The following is a 21,410-nucleotide window of genomic DNA, read 5'->3' as shown; positions in this document are numbered from 1 at the left end:
CATATGTTCGAAAAAAAATATTCACCATAAGATTCAATAGAAACGTACATACCAACATATATAGGTACTTTAACTCGTTATATCTCCGAATTAACTTTTTGTGACCTGGTTCACTTCAGCTCTTAGCCTTCCATATGTCTTACTTCTTGGTGATGATAATTGCATATTTCTGGTTCTATTTCTTATTTATTTATTTATTTAGCTACAAATTATAATTAGCTTTGAGATTGCAAATATATATACAATTTAGTTTTTAAACAATTTTTTGACACATTAAAATCAATTAAATTAAAAAAAAACTTATTAAACAAAGTGCAAGCACAAGCAGCTTACAACGGCTCATGTGAACCATTAACAGGCATTCGATACCTTGATTCGTTTGATGGTTATAAGATGGAAAAATTGTAGATAGCCCAGTTAAATAAGGGTTAAACCTCGGAATGAATGCTAATATAAATTTTATTTGGTCAATATCTTTGTTTTGGCATTCTATAACTTACCTCAAAATTCTAGAAAAATTTCTTGTATCCAAGTCGCGTTTTTTAAGTACAAAGCGTGAAATTGAGATTTTTGAAATAAGCAATAATAGACAATGGTATTATATACACATATGATACCTATATGATTTCAGAAATTTTTTATTGCTGATTCCAAAATCTCATCTGTCAACCCATACTAGTTGCAAACTTACTTTACCGAAAAGCCTTTAAAAGATATGGGAGTAACCAAATTTTGCATTTAAATCCATTATCATGAAGAATCAAAACAATGCATTGAAACAAACATAAACATCAACGAAAAAATGGTATTTTTTGAGAAAGGGGGAAATTTTAGAATGTGCATTAAAAAACATGACTTCTAGACAGAGTATTAACATCACAAGTAAAAATCATCAAAACTGAAGGTGTTCGTCCCCGATCCGTGAAAATTTGATTTATTTACTCAACTATGATAATAAGCTACTTTTTCATTTGAATATAGCAGGTAATTTGCAGTCCATACAAAATATTTGCAAAAAAAAATATAGACAAATTGGGTACAGCGAAAGATTTGTCATGAATTTTCAAGACCTCGATGTGTAGATCGGCTTGCTGGTGAAAATACTTGCAATTAAGATAATTTCCCTGGTTTCTATATTAACGATCAAAAAGCTCTAGCGTCGTGTTTTTTATAATGTTTGATGGACGGAAAAGTTTACTTTTTAGACCTAGAGAGTGCGAACTTTGGTCCAAATTTCGAATTAAAAAGCCAAGAAACTAAATTTAGTCAAATTAATCTTCGCTAATAACCACTTATAGCCACTTTTCACTTGATGGCTAGAACATTTCGTACAAAAAGTTCAAAAATACGAAAAAAGAAAACTATAACTGAAATAAATTCATAATTTGTTTATGTTAAGTGGACTTAGAAAATTTCCAACGCTGCCTTCTAAGAAACACTCTCAGTCTGACCATGAGTAAAAATTTTGGTCAAAAAATTTTAGATTTTCGATTTTTCCCAAATGAGAAGTTCAATTTAAAAAAAGCATTTAGAAAAAATGTATAAACGGTTCTAACAATTTCGAGTTGATTTAAGAAAATATTTTTATTTCTTTCAATTTAATTTTTTTTTTTTTTTTTTCAATTTGTATGATATTTACCAAATGTTTAAATACAATTTTTTAATTTACTAAACCTTAAGCTCTAAAACAAGTTCATGCAACTCGGCAAGCCGTGTATTTTATTTTACGTTGCTTTTGATTTGGATTGTGAACATTTTCATGTATCTTTAATTTATTAATAAGGCAAGGTAAAGGTCTGAAAGTATACCTTTTTTAGCAAAATCCAAAAAACGGTTCTTGAATCGATTCAGTTTTAATGTGGAAGATGTTTCATAAATCAATAAAGTAAGTTAGGGAAAGGCAAAAGTTCATAACATTATAATGTTTAAAAAAAAAAACAGCATTACCCTCTGGGGTCATCCATTTTATCATCATCCCTTCTAAAGGGTAAATCCTGCATTATTCCGATTTTTCCAAATATTTTAAATTTGTTTAAAATCTGCTAAGAAGGTTATATACTTGGAAAAAAACTAGAATTATCCAGAAAAAAAAAACAACAATATAATAGATTGAGTATATGTGTAATATCATATAATTATTGTTATTATATAATACAAAGACAAAATTAACAGCTACATATATCATTTTCTATGAATCTTTGATTCTTCAAAAAGCACAGTTTTTGAAGATTTTTTGTTGAAAATTGAATCGGTCAACTTAAACATTTAAAAACACATAGTTTTTATTGAAACTATACATAATAGGTGTATCTACGGATTTATAATTTGAAAACATTTTAAAGAAATATTAAAAACAAAAAAAATTATATGAATAAATATAAAATTACTGTTTTTCTTCGACTATCTTTTATTCATTAGAAAGTGAATTATTATTCAATACACGTGATTTAGTAGTATTTTTCAATAAAAAATCCAAAACATTTTGTATTGATTTATGAATGTGTTTACCCTGAAATAAAAAATTAAGTTAGTTTTTGATTTCTTTTGAACTTAAAACATTTTTCTTACTTTCGGAAAGAAACCATTCTCATTGGCAACATAATCCACTTCATAAACAACACCATCATCGCCTTCATACTGATAAAATCCATCAACTCGTATTGCTGAAGTATTTTCACTAACTTGTGTCAATTTTCCAATTTCCTGTGCTAAAATCTTATTTTCTGTCTCATAAAAGAAACTATATCGTGTTTTGCCATCTTTACTCCATTTAAATTGTATTATTCTCCAACCATCATTATCATATTCGTATTTTTTGGCATAGGTTTCTTCACCAGGTTCAAATTCTTCGGGGATATAATTTGGAATTGATTCCGATGGATCATAATCTGTTGAGGCGTAAATAGCTTTTTCTTCATATGTATCGGGTTCTTCCCATGATCCAAATTCACCATTTTGTACCCAATACTTTGTTTTATAGTCATCTTTTTCGTCTTTGATGTATTTCTCTCCACGATCACCATATCCACCGTCATATGGCACAGGAATGTGTTGATATTTACCCCGATTGTCTGGCATATATTTTCCGGAACTTCCGTATAACTGAGGATTATAACGACCGGTTCGGACAAATACTTTTGGTTCTTCTTCTGCACAAACTACAATAAAGAAGAAAATGATCTGTTTCCAAGATTTATAAAAAAATCGATAAATTTAAACAAAATCACGACCCTCTTACCATTAAACTAAACATTTCCACGAATAATCCGATCAGCAACATGTTGCAGCAACAAAACAAGAACATCAAAAATTTCAAAGAATAATCATTAAATGTTGCAAACGCGTTAGTTTCGCGACTACTTAACACTTAACCACAGTTAACACCTCACTAGTTGACGATCAAATGAAGCTATCCTCCAGATGCACTTGCAGTTTTAAATTAAGCTATTTGCATTTTTAAAGATGCGCCAGTAAAAAAAAAATTTAATATTTAAGAAATAAAAATAAAAAATTCCTATTTATAGTTATTATAATTGTATTACCGGCAGATATCGTAGAGCAAAGTAGTTGTTGTAAAATATGTCAACTTAACACTTCTTAAATAATTAAGTTGAAAATTAATTGGTATAGAAAAGTCTAACGAACTGGTTTGAGTACTTACTATAATAATTGCTGAGATTCTTGTTGCGGAAATTCTGTTATTATCAATTGGAGGCATTTTTGTTAATAATTCGAGGCTAGAATAAGGAAATGCCTCCTCTGAAGCTTTTAATTGCAGCATATGTCTTGGGGAAGTAGTTGCAAGGCTTAAATAATTGGAATTTTAGAGCTAAGTAAAAGTTCGAAAGTGTCCGAAATCTATAATTTCCATCTAAAAATTTCATTTTCTTGACTTGCTTCATTTCACATTAACCGATTTCTGTTATAAAATATTTGTTATTAGAAACTTTTGACCGCAAATCAAATAAAAATAACATATCAATAAACCATTTGTACTAACTGACCGGTATGCGCCTGGTACATTGATCATAAATCAGTTTTATTTTGTTGTGAAATTCCTAAGACTTGACAATAATATGATGACTAATTCAAACTTGATTGTAGGCAATTAGCAGAAAAATATTCATACTGTCTTGAAGCATTTAAAGGCTTCTTTAACGAGCCCTTTTTTTAATACTTTATCACAACTATTATTACATTTTTCAGAATTGGAATATTCAAAATTTACAATTTAATCATTTCTTCCGTTGAAAGTTTTTTATCTATTTTTTATTAAAACCATAAACATTTGAAAAATCTGTCGTTGTTTTTTAATGAACTCAGCTTACAACGATAACTCTTTTAATTGACAATAAAAAAAAAAAGATATTAATTTAAATTACCAATTACCCATTCATACCGGAAATATTTTAAAATATATTGTTAATTAAAAACATACACACAGTCATTACAAAGATTCATAAATTGCCATTTTATTGCAACAAAAGGGCGTGTTTATGACTAAACAAAAAATATTAATAAAAACACACGTTGACATCGAGTATGTAATTTTTTTTATAGGTTGATGGACCCATTGCATGTTTTATTGGCAATTCTAATAGTAATAAAACTGAATGTTTTATACATTTTTACTTGGTAATAATTTTCTTGAGTGGTTTTATTATTAATATTTTTTTTTTTAATTTCTAGTTTACAATGGCAAGAAAAATTAGTAATAAAATTATTTAACTGATTTTAGATTTTATCATCATATTTACAGGGTGTAACATTCATGAAATAAACTGAAAAAAATTACATTACTGCAAACAAAAAATTTGCATCGAAAAATAATTTTATTGCAAATATTTTTCAGCTGCAATAAATATCATTGAAAATGTAAGCCATTTTGGGACAAAAATTGACTGAGTTAATAAGTAACTTTTAGCAATAAGTTTTAAATATGTATAACATTTTAAATTAACTTCAAGTTATTTTTTTTTCCAATAAAAAAAGTATCCGAAACCATATTATACCTAATTTAGTTCCAGAAGAAATTCTACATGCAAACAAATGGCTTTATTAAAAAAAAAATAGTTTTGCAAACGTACATTTTTATACTTTTGGGAATCATTCTTAAAATAAAAACACTGAAAAAAAAGAACGTCAGGGATAACTTTACTTCTGGTATAATTAATAATAATATAGCTAAATATACCAGAAATAAAGTTAAATATACCAGAAGGAAGTTAACCCTCTGTTATTTTTTTTTTCTGTTCACGACTAGGTTTTTGCGACCCTTAAAAGAATAATTATTAGTTTAACTTAATTATGAATATGTTTATATTGCTTTTATGGTATGTGTAGCACCTATTTTAAAGATTTCTATGAAAAAAATTAGGGAAAATTAAAATTTAATTTAATAAAGGAATTTCACCAGTATTATAAAAAATATATATAAAATCTGTTATTTTAAATTAATGAAACATCATTTTAAATGATTTTGATTACAAAACGAAGAATACCATCTGATTTGTTGTATATATAAAGGGGAATTTTAAGAAAAAAATATTTGAAAATCGTAAGAGCCGTTTTTTTTTTATATCATTTTTTTATAAAAATTTTGTAACATTAAAAATAAAATTGTATGCCATTTTGAAGAAACAATTAATTTACGTTTTTTTACACTTAAAAAAGAAATCTCAAAATATTTCAATAACTAGTGTAGTAACTAAAGCTCAAAAATTGGCAATATTAGGGAACCCGGCCGACCAGCTTAGATTTTGATGATCTTTTTTTAAACGTCGGTAATTAAAAATACTTCAAAGTCTATAGATTAAAAATTGTCGGTGTTGCCGTTTTGATTTTTTAAATTGAATTGAAGATTTTTGTGAACAAAAAAATTTTTTTTCAAAAACTTCATAAATTAATTGATGCCAAAACATTGTCTAGGAATTAAGATTGTCTCTTACTCCCTTATTTTTTTTTCCTTAAATTGCCTAGAGAATCTTCTGCTAACATTTGTTCTATTAAATTTAAGCAACAAAATGGTTTTGTTCAAAAAAAATTTAATTTAAATTTTAGAAAACAATACGGCAACATCGTCAATTTTTAATCTATAGACTTTAAAGTACTTACGTTAAAAAAAAAAAATCATCAAAATCAGAGCTGTGCGGCCGGGTTCCCTAATAGCTAATTTGCTTAAGTTACTCCACTAAACCCGTTTTCTAAAAATTGATTCTTCCAAAAAATGTGTTTTTTGAAAATTTCCTATGGTAACTCAAACGCTTTTGTTTCAAATTTTTTGTTAAAATCGACTAAGTCGTGTATGAGGTATTCAAAAAAAAAAAAAAAGAAAACGCTCTTATGCAAATGAATCTTGTCAATAGTTTAAAATTTATATGAATTCTAATTTCTAATTTAACAAAGTACTACTTTGAAGGTTCGTATAGCAAACAAAAGTTATTAATTAAAGAACAACGAGTTGGGAGTCAAGTAAGTGGAGTTGCTTTGTTGGCTTAAAGCAATTTGCTTAATGATCACCCATATTATTAACTTAAAATACATATTTAGTTTTGTGAGTACGTCCCACTGTGGAGTTATAAAAAATATATTTATTTCTTGAATAAAAAATATAAACATACTACCCTTATAAACCATCAATTTAATATCCTCCTGAGACCCAGGTTATGTAAAAAAAAATTGAAAAGAAATATCATTGAAAGGAAAATCCTTGGCTAACAACAACTTGAGGGGATGCCACCAAGACTTAATGGCTAGGAGATATATGTAGGTTTTTTATTTAAATGTGTATAAAGATTTCATCAAACTCTTATGAAACTATGAACATTTTTAAATAATTTTACTTTCGCTTCAAATTAAATAATTTAATATAAAACATGAAAAAAAGTAAAAGTTTAATACAGTTCCATGAATATAAAAAATTTTATTTCAAAATGTCTATCGGCAATGTTATTGTTGCTGAAGTTTCATTAAATCCAGAAAAATATTTGTCAACCGAAATCTAAAATTTTGAATTCTCAAAACAAATACAATATACCTGTATCAAAAAGAACAAATGTTTATGCAAATGTTGTCACCCTTAAACCCTTGTCTAATATTATAGTGTCATAATATATCACAAATTATTTGTTGTGCGCAACCCTCTTTTAATTTGACAATAATAAAGTATTTAACTTTTTGGGTCCCCAAAAGATTTAAATATTAAATTAAATCCCCAAAAAAAAGGACATCAAACAACTTATAAAAAAAAAACTGGTAACAAAATAAAATAATTGATTATTATTATAATTTTAAGAAAACCCAATATTCTTGTTCAACTCGAAACCCTTGTCAATAAAAATCGTTTAAATTCCATTCAAAGTCGTTAAACTTTTTTTTATTTTTTTCGTGATATCTCTTCATTGTATCTACCCCATAAAATAATACACATACATGTATGTCAAAAAATAATTGAACTCATTAAACACCTCTCTTCAAAAATTATTTTTGAATATAAATATTTATTCAAATGACCTTGGCGAAAAAAAAAATAAATGTTCTACAAATTTTATATATTTTCTTACCCTAATAATGTCAATCTAACCTAACCAAACCAGTAGATCAAATAAAATAAAAAATACAAAAAAAATTCAAATTCAAACGGGACTAAGGAATTTTATGCAAATTTAATGGAAAACAACACATAAGTTTACTAGAACAATAAAAAAAATTTAAACAAGATAAAGCACATCACAGTGAAAAAAAGAAGATGTTTATTAGATTCAAGGTGAGTTTTGACATCAGCTCTTTTGTATTTTATTGTTTCTTTAGGAATTTTAATGCAATTTTTTACTAAATACATTTTTTGTTTTGACTATGGATAGGCAATAAGAAAAGCCATTTTTTTGAAGACAACTGATACTGAAAAATGTAATAATTTAGACTTTAAGAGCTCATTTAACAGAGCTGTCTCTTTTTGAATTCTATTTTGACTTAAAATCGATCACTTCATAAGAAGATTAAAATATTAGATTGTTCTGGAGTACATAGATGACTTTTAAATTGTGTGACCTCTACAAGATTAAATTGAATTTATTTGAGCCATTCACCTTTTATTTATTCAAGACTTGAAAAAATAAATAAAATTTTGTATTTTTGGTATTTTGCAATATTTTTTTTTTTATTTTCTATTTAAACTTATTTTAAATTTAGTTTTGTATTTAAAATTCATTGTTTTAAATTTTTTTGACAAATTTGACAAAAATTTTACAAACTATAAAAATTAAAAACAATTAAAAAATTCAATTTTTCATATAATTTTATTTTCTTGTAACTACAATTCCTTAATAAAAAATTCACTTTTTAAAAATAAAATAGGATGTTTTTTTTTTTTTTACTTCGTAATTTCTTTGTTTTTTTGTTTATAAATAATAAAATAATAACACATTTCGTCGGTGAAACCAGAAAAGTGTGTAACTCCATTTTAGCAAATTTAATAGGAGAGCAAAAAAACCCCATCGTTTTTAAGGCATTTGTATGAGTTTCCATTTTCTAATTTGCTAATAAAATAAAAACTATTGACTTTAAGGGGATTTCCAGTTTGAGGAACGGTAGATATCAGGTTTGGCTAACAGATTGCATTCAAATCTAATTTTCAGAAAATTTGGAGTTACACACTTTTCTGGTTTCACCGACGATTTACAAAATAATAAAAAAAAAATAAAAATTCTATACAACTAAAAATTAAAAATGAGAGTGATACACGAAAATGAGTTAAAAATATTTTTTTTGTAGAATGATTTGAGAGAGTTAGAATTCTTCATTTATATGTCTCTTAAAGTGCTAAATCGTCTATATTCTGTCATGGGTTGGCGTTTGGAAGAATTCAGAAGTTTGGGTTTCCTCAGGGAAAAAAAAAATTAAAAATGATGACATACATGATCTAGATCTTTATCTCTGTAACAAAAAAAAAAATATATATATAAAAATAGGTTTGCTGTCTGTCTCTCTGCGGGCAGCATCGGCGAGCACAAATTTGTTTGAACCTCCTTCTCTAAGCCATTGTTAGTTCAAAATCCGTTTCGTCTGTTAATTTTTCTGGAACTTGATAAGGTGGTTGAAATGTGTTATCTTGATCGGAAGATTCAGGAGATACCTCTTTTATTGTTGATGTTGAATCGATTTTGTCAGGTTTGACAATAACAGCTGATTCTTTTGATTGTTGAGTTTGTAATAGCTCATCAGCTGGCTGCTCTTCTTTAATTGGAATTTCCTCTCTGGGCTGTTGTTCTGGCTCACTTTGTTGTGGTTGATCGGCTTGAGGTTGATCTAACTGGGGTTGAGGTTGATCTTCTTGAGGTTGATCAGATTGAGGCTGTTCTTCTTCGACGCGAGCTAATGGTGCTTGTTGAACTTCTTGCTGTGGCAATTGAACTGGTGCAGATGACAATTCAACTTGTTGAGCAGGTTGGTCAACCACTTGAACCGGCCTTGCAACTTCAACTTGTTCAACTATCACTGGTTTTTGATCTTGAACCTGTGGCAAAAGAACTTGAACTTGAGGCAATTGATCAGGTTGAGATTGTGAAGCAAGTTGAGTTTGCTGAATAAGTTGATCAGCAGGCCTTTGCGAGTTTAAGCTTGGTAGTTGATAAGCCCTTTGTGGAGCATTTTGTGGGGCAATAGTTGGCAGGGCATTATACTGATTGCTACCAGAATATTGAATGAATCTTGGCTGGGCTGAAAGTGGTGCTAAAGTTGGTAATGGTGGGAGTGATCTTGGTTGTTGTGGTGCCAAAGTTGGCAGAGGTGGGAGTGATCTAGGTTGCTGTTGCTGTTGGTTCAATGGACGATCAATGGTTGGCATATTTTGTAGCCTGATTGGATCGGCTTTATGTTCGTATCGGCCAGATTGATGAGCTCCATGAGTTTCCTTCTTCTTTGCAACATATTCAAGAGCTCGCTTGATTGCATCTGGAACTGGTGGTGGTGTTGGGATGTGATCTCCTTCGGCCTTGAATCCATTGTGGTCACTACTGTAGTTTACACGATACAGCTCACCATCGTCACCGGTGTATTCATAGTAGCCAGTTGCATGTGTTCCAGCACCAGGATGTAATTTTGCCTTTTCTTCACCATAAATACCGTTTTCAGTGTGGTACCTATAAAAAAGTGTTATTAAAAATCTTTTTAAAGAAGATAGAAATTCTTACAAGAAATCATATTTATGCTTTTCCTTTTCTTCCTCCTGACGAAGGATTTTCCAGCCTCCTTCTTCGTAGTAATTGAATAGACGTGGCTTAACGGTAGTCGTTGTAGTTGTCGTTGGCTTTCTCGTAGTCGTTGTTGTGGTCTGCGTATAAGGAAATTTTGGAAATAAGAAACATTTTGTGTGCCTCTGATCTCACAATTTTGGATACATGTGGAGAGTAGCGTTTTTTTTTTATACAAACTTATAGATATTTCTGTGCTTTTATGAATTAAATATACAAAGATACTTTTTTTTTAATTTTTACTGTGGATGCCATGCTGGTGTTTTTTTGATGTGTACATATAGATACAAATGGATAAATGTGCATGCATTTTTATATCGAGTGGTTTTATTTTATACAAAATGAAAATGGTTTCATTCTTTTTTTTTTAAGCTTTTTTTGATGAATTTATATAGATACAATTTTATATATATTTTTTAATGTTATTTTTATAAGGAATTATTATTTAATCGATCGCAATTATTAAGTTGGTGTGTGTGAGAGTTTTGTTCATATATATATCATTTTATGGGGTCGTTGTTTCGAGGGTCGTTGTGTACAAAAAAATTTTCGTCGATTTTATGGAGAATACTATTTAGTTTTTTTTTTTTGTACAAAATTTTTAAATTTCAATATTTTTTTCAGTCTCATTTTCAATGTCATCTTTAAAGATTGGATTTTTAATCTCATCATTTACCGGTTTTTCAATATCTTTTACCGATTTGTTAGAAACATCGAGTACGACGGGTGGTTTTTCAACATCATTAATTGGTTTTTCAGAGACTGTAATTGATGATGGTTTTTCAGAAACTATGATTGGTTTTTCAGAAACAATAATTGGTTTTTCAGTTAATTTTTCAAAAACTTTGATGATAGGTTTTTCAGTAGAAATTTTATTATGAGAAGAAGGACCACTCAACACACAGGCCATCCTTTTATTTAAACCCTCAGGATCATGATCAGGGAAACCGTATTCTAGACGAATGGCAGGTATTTCAAAATCAGCATTACTTACTGTGTACTTGCTAATAATTTTTTTGTTTTTGAAAAGAAAGAAAAAAAAATCTATTAGTATTTAGATTTTTGTATAATTTTTGTGTATTGAACTTACTCGTAGTTTCCACTTTCATCATGTCGATAGGGATTATTTAGACCAGAATATGGACCATAGCCCCCATCATAAGGATTTGGTATGTGCACATATTGGCCAAGTTCACGATTATCATGAACATGAACATACGGCTGAACCATGTGTATATAGCGACCTAAAGGAAAAAAAAAAGAGAGGACAAATTAATAAAAGTTTAAAGTTAAGCAGAGTTAGTAAACAAACTATGATGGAAAGATAGATTTTAAGAAAAACATAGAATAACATAGAAAAACATAGAAATATATAGAAAAACATAGAAAAGAAGATAGTTAAACTAAAACAAAGCTTCTTTGTTGACGTAAACGTACCACTAGACTATAAAAAATGAAAGAAAAAGTGTTAAGGATTAAATCAAGAACATGCAAAAATTTTACTACAAAGTATCTACTAGTTTTAAATTAGTTTTTAGATACTTTTATTCAAATTGTTAATATTTTTCTACTATCATTATTATTTATCTACTTTAAAAAAGGGTGTTTTTTTTACTCAAATCTAAAGATACATTTACGTAAACAGATATCTTTTTGATTTTCATGTCTTTAAATATACAGCTTTTTTGTGTAATTTAATCGAATTTATGAGTATCCATGGTTTACAATGTGTAAAAGATACAATTTTTTTCTTATGATTAATATACATTAGGGTGGGTCAAAAAAATCGAAATTTTTTTTTTGATTTGGTACTCCGAAAAATCGATTGCTAGACCCCTCTAGAATATACACACCAAATATGAGCTCTTTATCTTAATGGGAAGGTTCTCCGCTTTTCAATTTTCCATTTTTACATCAAGCTTCTACTAAAAAAAAATTATGTTTTTATTAATTGACTTTTTAGCAAATTTCTTTTCATATTCTTGTAGGAAATTGAACGCTCTACAAAAAAGGCCTTGCACACTTTTTTCGTTTATCTAACCGTTGAATAGATATTTGAGGTTCAAAAATCGAGAAAATCTTTTAAAATTCGTTTTTTGTTCTTAATTTTGTAACAAATTGAAAAATTATAATGATCACAGGCGCAAGACATATTCTTGTTGGAAATTGATTGCTCCACAAAAAAGGTCTTAATAACTTTTTTCATTAATCTAACCATTCTAAAGATATTCGAGGTCAAAGTTAAAAAAAATATAAAAACATTTTATATTTTTAAAAAATTTCTAATTCACTGAAACTTCATTATTTTCAAATTAGCAAGATATATTCTTGTAGGGGCTTAAACGTTCTACAAAAAATTCTTTGGAATCAAATTGATTTCTTTAACCGTTTAGAAGATATTCGTATCCAATTCGCAATGCATACGGGTCATAAGTAAAACTATTGAAATCAGCGAGCATTGGTTTGGATACGAATATCTTTTAAACGGTTAAAGCAATCAATTTGATTCCAAGTAATTTTTTGTAGAACGTTTAAGCCCCTACAAGAATATATCTTGCTAATTTGAAAATAATGAAGTTTCAGTGAATTAGAAATTTTTTAAAAATATAAAATGTTTTTATATTTTTTTTTAACTTTGACCTCGAATATCTTTAGAATGGTTAGATTAATGAAAAAAGTTATTAAGACCTTTTTTGTGGAGCAATCAATTTCCAACAAGAATATGTCTTGCGTGTTTGATCATTATAATTTTTCAATTTGTTACAAAATTAAGAACAAAAAACGAATTTTTAAAGATTTTCTCGATTTTTGGACCTCAAATATCTATTCAACGGTTAGATAAACGAAAAAAGTGTACAAGGCCTTTTTTGTAGAGCGTTCAATTTCCTACAAGAATATGAAAAGAAATTTGCTAAAAAGTCAATTAATAAAAAAATTATTTTTTGTTTAGTAGAAGCTTGATGTAAAAATGGAAAATTGCAAAGCGGAGGACCTTCCCATTAATATAAAGAGCTCATATTTGGTGTGTATATTCTAGAGGGGTCTAGCAATCGATTTTTCGGAGTACCAATTCAAAAAAAAGAATTTCGATTTTTCTGACCCACCCTAATATACATATCTGTTTACATTATATACACATATTTTGTACATAGTTTTGTTTTGTTTTGTTTTTATATGTGCAAATAATATGTAGTGACTTTCCCAGCAGCAAAATTCTAGATAGGTACAATTTATGTTAAAGTGTTAGCGCTTCTACAGTATTTTAATTTACAGATGCAAAAACATCTTGGAAGATAATAATGTTTTTTGCGCTTTTTTTATTCATTTAACTAGAATAAAATACCTTCATTTCGCTGTACTGGTCTATATTTGCCATCGTCGTTGTTTGATTTTGAAACTATATACTTGCCAACGGTTTGTTCTGATTCTGCTGGTCTTCCACTGCATGCTGAGAATGTTGTCAGCTGGAAAAAAAATTATAAAAATAAAATGTTAATACAAAAAAGACGAAATGGATTTTCATGGGACACTCGGGCGTTAACGTAACTTTTTTTTAGTTTTTTTTTTTAGTTTTTTTTTTCTTAGAAGAAATCATTCGATTTGAAATTGTTGATACCTACATTAAACTCAAAAACTGATGTCGGTACTTCTTTTACTGATTTAAAATACTATTTAGAGAAATACATACATTCAAAGTCCTTAATTAAGAAGAACTGCATTTTAAATCCATTTTCATGGTTTATGGCAAGGAATTAAAACTTTTTGGCATATTATTATTAAAAAATAATTGCAAAACTTTAAACAAATTTTTCAAAACAAAAAAATAAAAACCTGACCAAATTCATTTCTTCATGAATCAAACTTATAATTTGTAAATTCTACGATAATGTTTCATGGAAAAAGCAGATAGTTATCATTGAATTAAACTCTTAAAGACCACAAACACTAAAATTCATTGCAGCTTGCTCTGAACCTGTATGACTTTTTTTTCTGTTCCCGAAACTGAAGTTATCAGTTTAGGGCATCTACTTCCGCTCGATGTATGCAATAAAATGAAATTCGTGGAACGTGTTGAAGGTTATATCAGATAAAGTCTTTTAACTTATCAAATTCTGGAAAAAAGATCTGGGATATATTGTTTTTGGTGTGATGCCATAAATGGAACCTAATTAAAAATGTTAAAATTCCAGGTATGGTCCTTTTAATTTTAACTCGATGCAATAATAAAGCCTTTAAAATTAGGTGACAATGAAAAGACCAACTATAAATGATATTAAAAATATAAAGTAAAATTTATTGAGCTTGAAATGAGGAAGCGAAGAAATCAAAAGCACAAAGGATTCAATGAAAACATTCTTAGTTCATCGAAATAAGATTCAACTACAAATTGGTTAAATGACCAATTAAACTTATAACTGACACTTCCTAATTTTCCAAATAAGTTCCGGCAGTAAAGTTAATTAATTAAAATTACGTATCAACTTTGTTCAACTTAGAGTTTTGGGAAGAACTTTTGATTGATGAATAACATTAGATAGAATTCTTGGTATTAAAATATTTGCTTTTAAGTTGTATTTAATTGACCTGTAAATGCTCCAAGTTTTTTAACAGAAAGTTCTGTTTATTTGAGCTCTTAGATTTAATAGAAATATTTTGGCATTGGGGACTTTTTTCCAGGCCATTTTTAGACAAATATTTGTATCTGAATTTATTTATGTGTGTAGGTACCTCGAAACTTTTTATGTAGCAAAATATTTCATTTTTCAAGCCATTCAAACCTATTTGAGCAATTACTACAATGGTTGGTATTAACCATCATGTGTTTTTTAGGTAATTTTTTTCCATAAAGCTAAATTTAGTTTGTTAAATATTTTTTTTTCGATTAGAATTGTGACACCATAATTAATTTAATGTTTTGACTTAACTAGACTGGTTAAATTGTGCATTGGAATGTTGAGAACTGCATACTTAGGTATTTTAAATAAAGTGAAAAATTGATTTTATTTTATTTTGAAAAGTCGATTTTACTCCAACATTCATAAGAATTAGAAATGTCAAAAAAAAACCCAAAACGATGTTATTTTTTCGTTAAGAAATTTGTCGAAAAACTGAAGACTATTGATCATTTGGCATGCCAAATAGTCTCCGATTTAAGAAAACTTAAGAGAACCTAAATTAAAACCATCGATCAAACAATCGATAAAAGTTTTCTTTATGTTTCCATATTGATTTGGAGGAACATCGATCGTTCGATTCCTTTTATCGTTAGAAGAATATATTTTTAGCTTCAAAAGGCTCCCGATAGCATACACATACACGTGTTGCGTGTACATATTCGGCCATGATTTGTTAATTTCAGTGGAGTTCGCTCTTGGTAAAACGTTTTTAACCAACAAATTGCCAAATTTGAAATTAGTTCCGATTCCAGTTAAATGCTGGTATTAACATACCGCACAGTCAAACAAACAACAATCCTATTGAAGGAAAAGAATATTCTCTTAAAGCAAATGGCCAGCTCGTACATGTCACTAATTAACACTAATACACAGAGGATAAAAATAACGCCAGGAATAACTTTTCTTCTGGTATATTTAATCAGTATATTGTTCAATATACCATAAATTAGTTAAAGTTACTAGAAATAAGGTTAAATATACCAGAATTAAAAGTTTTCCTGCGTAATTTTTTTCTCTTTGTAGATTTTGTTAAGATAAAAACGTTACAGAAGCTAAGTTAAACTTTTAATCTTGAAATTGTTTACTTTTCGGCCGATATTTGCATTTGGTGCATGAGTCATTAAAAGCAAGAGTGTAAATTATAGGTCTATCATCCTGTTACGACAAAAAATACTAACATTTTTGTACATATTGTTGATAAAACTTGCATTAAATATATATATTGATTCAAGAAGAAATGTAAGTTTTAACACTTTTACGTTGAAAAAAAAAGTATTTTTTGTCCTCGTAGTTTAAAAAAGCAAAAATTCGAATAAGGGTAACGCCATTTCTAATCTCAATGTACCATTATATGTATTTTTGAAAAGACGAATAAGTGAAGTTGATAAATTTAAAAATCAACTCTGATTTTTTGCAATATTCTCTGACTGTATTGTTAATTTTTTTACCTGATTCCTTAATTGAAGCGGAAAATAAATTCAAAATTTTAATTTTTTCTTAAACTGTTTCTAATATCAAAGATAACACAAAATTATTCCAAATCAAAAATATCAATTTTGATCTAAATTCTATATCTTTGCAACATTCTTATGCAAATTTGGTATTAAAACTTTTATCAAAAAGTGACTCATTTGCATCCAAAAATAACACAACATCTAACTAATTTAGTTTAGACAACTTTTCTAAACAGTCAGCAGACAAAATGTTAAAGATCACAGTCAATTATTTGTTATTTATTAACTTGTATTTTGAAAGGCGTATTTATAGTCCACAAGTAAATTGAAAAAAATTATTGCACTCCCACGATAGATATTCAAATATGTGTCTTTTCTAATAAAAATGTTTTTGTTTTAACATAAATAGAATAAAACTAAAAAGATGTATCTTAAAGATACAACAAACTAGTTCGTAATAATCCAGAGCAGATATACAACTCATCTCACTTTATAACTTCTTGTTTCGAATGACAAATTCCAAATGTTACGTTTACGCATCAACCGAGATTACATTTAAAAGTTTATAGAAAAGATACACCATAGAGTCTAGTATCTACTTTGTATAGATACATTTTTTGCACACTACTCACCACTAAACACACTGAGAATATCACTATTGGATTCATAATTTGTTTTTGTTTTTTTTTTTTCTTAGTTAATTAATTAATTTTTTTTTTCTGAGTGGTTATAATGTTTCGTATCACTTCACTGTTAAGGTTTTAAACAAATTGCATGCCGTGTTCCACTTGGTTTTTTTGTTTGTCAGATGTGTTGGTTTTATATATTAAAAATTGATGATTTGTATCCTTTAAAGGGGGTTTTGGTGAGAGCCGCTAAATATTGGTATCCTTACTGCTTGACCACTGGTACAGGAATGTTAATCAATTGCTCTTGCAAGTCACATTTAAATAGTCTGACTGAGCGAGTTGAGGGGCTTCGGTATAAAAAAGTTCTGTTGTGTGACGACATATAAAAATTAAAAAGAATAAAATATCTCGATTTGCAGAAGGAGATGAAATGAGATGAGACCTAGTGTGCTGATTATTATTATTTTGTTTTCGCTTTTTTTTTTTTTTTGTTATGAATTTGAAAGAGTCGTAACGATAAAAAAGAATCTTTTTTTTTACTTTTGCTTTTGTTTTGATTTTTGTTAGTATTAGTTTCAATGAGACATTGATATCAATATATTTAATTTTTGTCTTTGAACTTGACTCTTCATATAATTTATAAATTTTACTTTCATATATGAGATTAAATTTGTTTTTTTCTTATTTTTGTTTTGATTGCTCGGGTTTTTTTTTGGTTTCTTTGTGATGGTGACCTGTAAATCAAAAAATATAATAGTGATTAGTGTCTTATCACTTATTTAAAATTTGTATTTTTTTTATTTTTTGTTTTTATTTATTAAATCGTGTTTTTTATTTAATTTTTTTTTTTTTTAATTCGTGTTCCAAATTTAAAGGTGATGTTTGATAGAGGTTATTCACCCTCTTTTCTTATCAATGTGATGATTTCTTTGAAATAAATAGAAGAAACGCGCATTGCCAATTATGGAATGATAACAAATTTATTTGGAAATAATTTTAATTGTTTTTAGTTTTTATTGGATTATTGCGAAGTAAATTATTTAGGTCAAAGGATAACCTTTGTTAGAGACATTGATAGTCGGCAAACAAAATTATTGTTGTTTTTTATTACTTAATTTTTTTTTAAACCTATGATTTCTAATTACAATTTTAAGCAAAGTATTATGTTGGAATTAAGGTACAATAAGGTGATTTCTGATATACATCAAAGAAAATATGGAAATAGTTTTTTCATACTTAAAAATTTACAATTTTTCATACAAATTGATTTTGCAAACTAAATTTTATTTTGAAACTACATTTTTCTTAATTTGAATTTAAAAGTTACTAAACTGTACAAAAATGTTTGTTGTCTTTTATCAGAAATCATCAAACGGTTCTATGGCAAGTAGGTACCGTTAATAACGGCTCAAAAAATATGTACCAGTATATTTTATTTAAAAAATTAGGATCATATATTTGCCGTTTCTTTTTAATTAAAATAGTTAGAGCTGTTTTTCAGAAAAACAAACTTTATATTATTTTACGAAATTCAACGGTGGATGGTCATCAATTAGTTATAAACAGCAAAAACAAAAATTATCCCATCTTTTCGGACTTGTATTTCAACTGGTTAGTCCCCCGATATACTCGGCGAGTCTAATGGAATATCCCATCCTATATAAAACTACCTACAAATCAAAGGAAATGTTTGACATGAAAATTTCACTTTAAATCCGGGAAAGGACGTACCAAATAAAAATCTATCTTCAAGTAGATGGTCCGGTTCCCGGATAAAAATTCTTTATTTTCTGACTTCCTCATAAACCAATTATCGGATTTTAACGATTTTGTTTTGGTACAGAAACGTTTTAGTAAATATCCATAATTATATAATTTAGAACAAAATTTTTTTGTTTTTTTTTTTTGAAAAATCAATTTGTTGAAAATGAACTAACATTTTTTTAAACTTTATTTTTATACTTCCCTTTTAACGACATAGCTAACTTTTTTTTGATTTTTCAAAACATTTAAATATGAACCATCGTTAAAAAAGGGACAATAGATAGAATAAATTAATATTCGCAATAAAATCCAGAACACGGGCTCTATTAAGCACATAAAATCAAGGAACACACTTTAAATAAATGTTGTAATTAGAAATAAACTTAAACTTCAAAAATAAATTTTTTATTCGTAACAATTTTTGACTAAGGGCCAATTTTTCAATAGTCAGTTAAACAGTCAGTTAGTACTTATTCCTAAGGATAGCGAAAAAATCAATTTTTCAACAGGCAGATATAGCTTATTCCTAAGAATAAAACTATCTGCTTCTTTCAGAGACGAATAAAAATTATTCTAAGGAATAATCTCAACAAAAATATTGTGTCAGTTGTCAAAGCTGTTTTGAAAGAATTTTGAAAAAAATAAAGTGGAACACAAGAAAACAAAAACAATCATAAATAAAAATGACGTTTAATTTTAAATATTTTTGAATTTGACAATTTTTTTTTGTTATTCTGTAGAATAAATTATTCGTGATTAAAAAATTCAATGTTTTTATCTGATTGTTTATGAGCCTAATAACTTTATTCGTCGAACAGTTAACTGACTGTTTATTAGAAGATTGAAAAATTGGCTCTAAAGCAAAAAAAACATATTTTTTAGAGATTTTACCTGGTGCTGGTTTTCCTAAATATCATAAAATCTATGAGTTTTCTGGCAAACTTGTTTTTTGTTCATTATTGTTTTTTTCATAAAAATAAATTTATAAAACACTATGTTTATAACACATTTATCGAAGACAATCGGCCCCAAAGTCAAAAATTATCATGGGTAAGAAAAACATAATTCCATTTAAAAATTAATATCTGAGCAACTAAAAAAGATTTTAATATTTTTTAAATGCAGGTACAAAGAATAGCATTGCTTCTAAAAATCAAGACATTAATGAAGTTTTTATCATAGTATTAACGGAGTTATTTACATTAACATGAGTAAAGGCATACCAAAGTAAGCGTTTTCTTAAATCATCGCTAAAGGGTATCAACTTTGAGATAGAGAGTTACTTTAGAACTATTTTTTTCTTAGAATATACCCAAAAATCATCCCTCATAGTCTACTTATCTCATCCCGGGACACCCTGTATAGTAGGGTGTGTCAAAATGCTAATGTATGGAATTTTCAAATGTAATAGCTTTTAAAAGTTGCATTACTTATCAAAAATAAATCCTGCGTTTACAATTTTCATTTTAATTAATATCTTTGGCTCGCTCAAAATATAGGAAGAAATCGATTTTTAGAGATTTTTAAAATACATATGTATGTTTTTTTTTTAATTGCACAGTTTAAATACAAAAACAAATAAATTAAATATATATATATAAGAAAAAACTTTAAAGCTTTGTTGGAATTGAGCACTAAGTAAAGAACCTGCGAAATAATATGCGAACAAAAATCATTTTTTCATATAAAATCGTTTTTTTTTGTCATATTTAGGAATAAGAAGTGCTTTATACTTTCGTCTTTATAAAGTCGAAAGATAGGCACTCCAGTAGTTTTAGTTTTTTGCATAAATTAATTGGGCAATCGTTCATTCTAATTTGGAGACTGTTGTTTAAAAAAAATCATATGTGCAACTCACACGTGGTTGAAGTGAAACCTTAAAAATCATTTGAAAAAAATCAAAAAAATATAACTTTTTTTTATTCCATCACTTTTTTTATATGACAACCTACAATAAATTGTATACCATCTGAAAGCTTATTGTTTCAGCTCAAAATATTTATATCGACCATGTCTATACAACATCTACAAAAAGCTAGAAATTTTTTAACCCAATTAGTTTTCATAAAAAAAAACAAAACAATCAATCTCTTTTCTCTTCTAACGCCATTAAATCCATTTGTTAAAAGACAACCTATAATAAATTTTATATCATTATTATTTCACCTTTTATATGACGCTTCAATCATATTTCTACCATGCCTACAAAAAAAGTAAGAATTTTTTAAAGCCAACCATGTCGAAATTTCAAACTGAGATTACGGTACTTCCTCTACTTTTGGCTGGTCATCGGCAACAAATCTTCACAAGTGTTTTGAGGTATTTTTAAAGTTTTTCAATTAAAGATTATATAACTTGTAGAGCACCGCACCGTTATGTGTGATATATTAAATTAAAGGTTATATTATTAGCATGCGTATTAAAGTTAAATAAATTTGTTATGTGCTCTAGATCAAAAGATATAACGTGTTTAGAAAAAGAACATCTTTTCACCGTTATCTCAGAATTTTGAATATGACATTAATTGAAATTTTGCACAACCATAATTTATTTAATTACCTATCTACTGTATAAATTCCATTTATCTATCTATTAAAACAAAAAAGTTATGATCAATTGATTTTTCGTGTCGCTTTT

At 27.7% G+C, this 21,410-nt stretch overlaps 2 protein-coding genes across 2 annotated transcripts; both read right to left on the bottom strand.

Annotated features, from left to right (window-relative positions):
• Window positions 1–2,289: 2,289 nt before the first annotated feature.
• LOC129919230 (larval cuticle protein LCP-30-like) lies at window positions 2,290–3,437 on the bottom strand. The gene is made up of 3 exons (XM_056000088.1): window positions 3,239–3,437; window positions 2,569–3,180; window positions 2,290–2,509 (listed from the first exon to the last, which is right to left on the bottom strand). The coding sequence occupies exons 1-3, from the start codon at window positions 3,302–3,304 to the stop codon at window positions 2,408–2,410; spliced, it is 780 nt and encodes a 259-aa protein (XP_055856063.1). The 5' UTR covers window positions 3,305–3,437; the 3' UTR covers window positions 2,290–2,407.
• A 5,500-nt stretch (window positions 3,438–8,937) lies between these two features.
• LOC129911818 (activating signal cointegrator 1 complex subunit 2 homolog) lies at window positions 8,938–17,338 on the bottom strand. Its single transcript, XM_055989772.1, has 6 exons — window positions 17,013–17,338; window positions 13,660–13,714; window positions 11,341–11,494; window positions 10,855–11,254; window positions 10,191–10,375; window positions 8,938–10,139 (listed from the first exon to the last, which is right to left on the bottom strand). The coding sequence occupies exons 1-6, from the start codon at window positions 17,046–17,048 to the stop codon at window positions 9,032–9,034; spliced, it is 1,938 nt and encodes a 645-aa protein (XP_055845747.1). The 5' UTR covers window positions 17,049–17,338; the 3' UTR covers window positions 8,938–9,031.
• Window positions 17,339–21,410: the final 4,072 nt, after the last annotated feature.

This window comes from Episyrphus balteatus, chromosome 1, assembly GCF_945859705.1.
Source record: "Episyrphus balteatus chromosome 1, idEpiBalt1.1, whole genome shotgun sequence".
NCBI classification, from domain to species: domain Eukaryota; kingdom Metazoa; phylum Arthropoda; class Insecta; order Diptera; family Syrphidae; genus Episyrphus; species Episyrphus balteatus.
Note: the sequence above shows the minus strand (reverse complement) of the source record. Positions and strands in the feature narration are given on the sequence as shown.

Bases quoted from the DNA above. Each gene is read 5' to 3' on its own strand.
- LOC129919230 (XM_056000088.1), bottom strand. From the start codon at position 3,304: ATGTTCTTGTTTTGTTGCTGCAACATGTTGCTGATCGGATTATTCGTG. The intron at 3,181-3,238 runs GTAAGAGGGTCG...TCTTGGAAACAG, and splicing joins TGGAAATGTTTAGTTTAATG to ATCATTTTCTTCTTTATTGT. The intron at 2,510-2,568 runs GTAAGAAAAATG...TTTTTATTTCAG, and splicing joins AGAATGGTTTCTTTCCGAAA to GGTAAACACATTCATAAATC.
- LOC129911818 (XM_055989772.1), bottom strand. From the start codon at position 17,048: ATGAATCCAATAGTGATATTCTCAGTGTGTTTAGTG. The intron at 11,495-13,659 runs GCAAGTATATAG...TTTTTCCTTTAG, and splicing joins AGAATCAGAACAAACCGTTG to GTCGCTATATACACATGGTT. The intron at 10,140-10,190 runs GTAAGAATTTCT...ACTTTTTTATAG, and splicing joins AAGCATAAATATGATTTCTT to GTACCACACTGAAAACGGTA.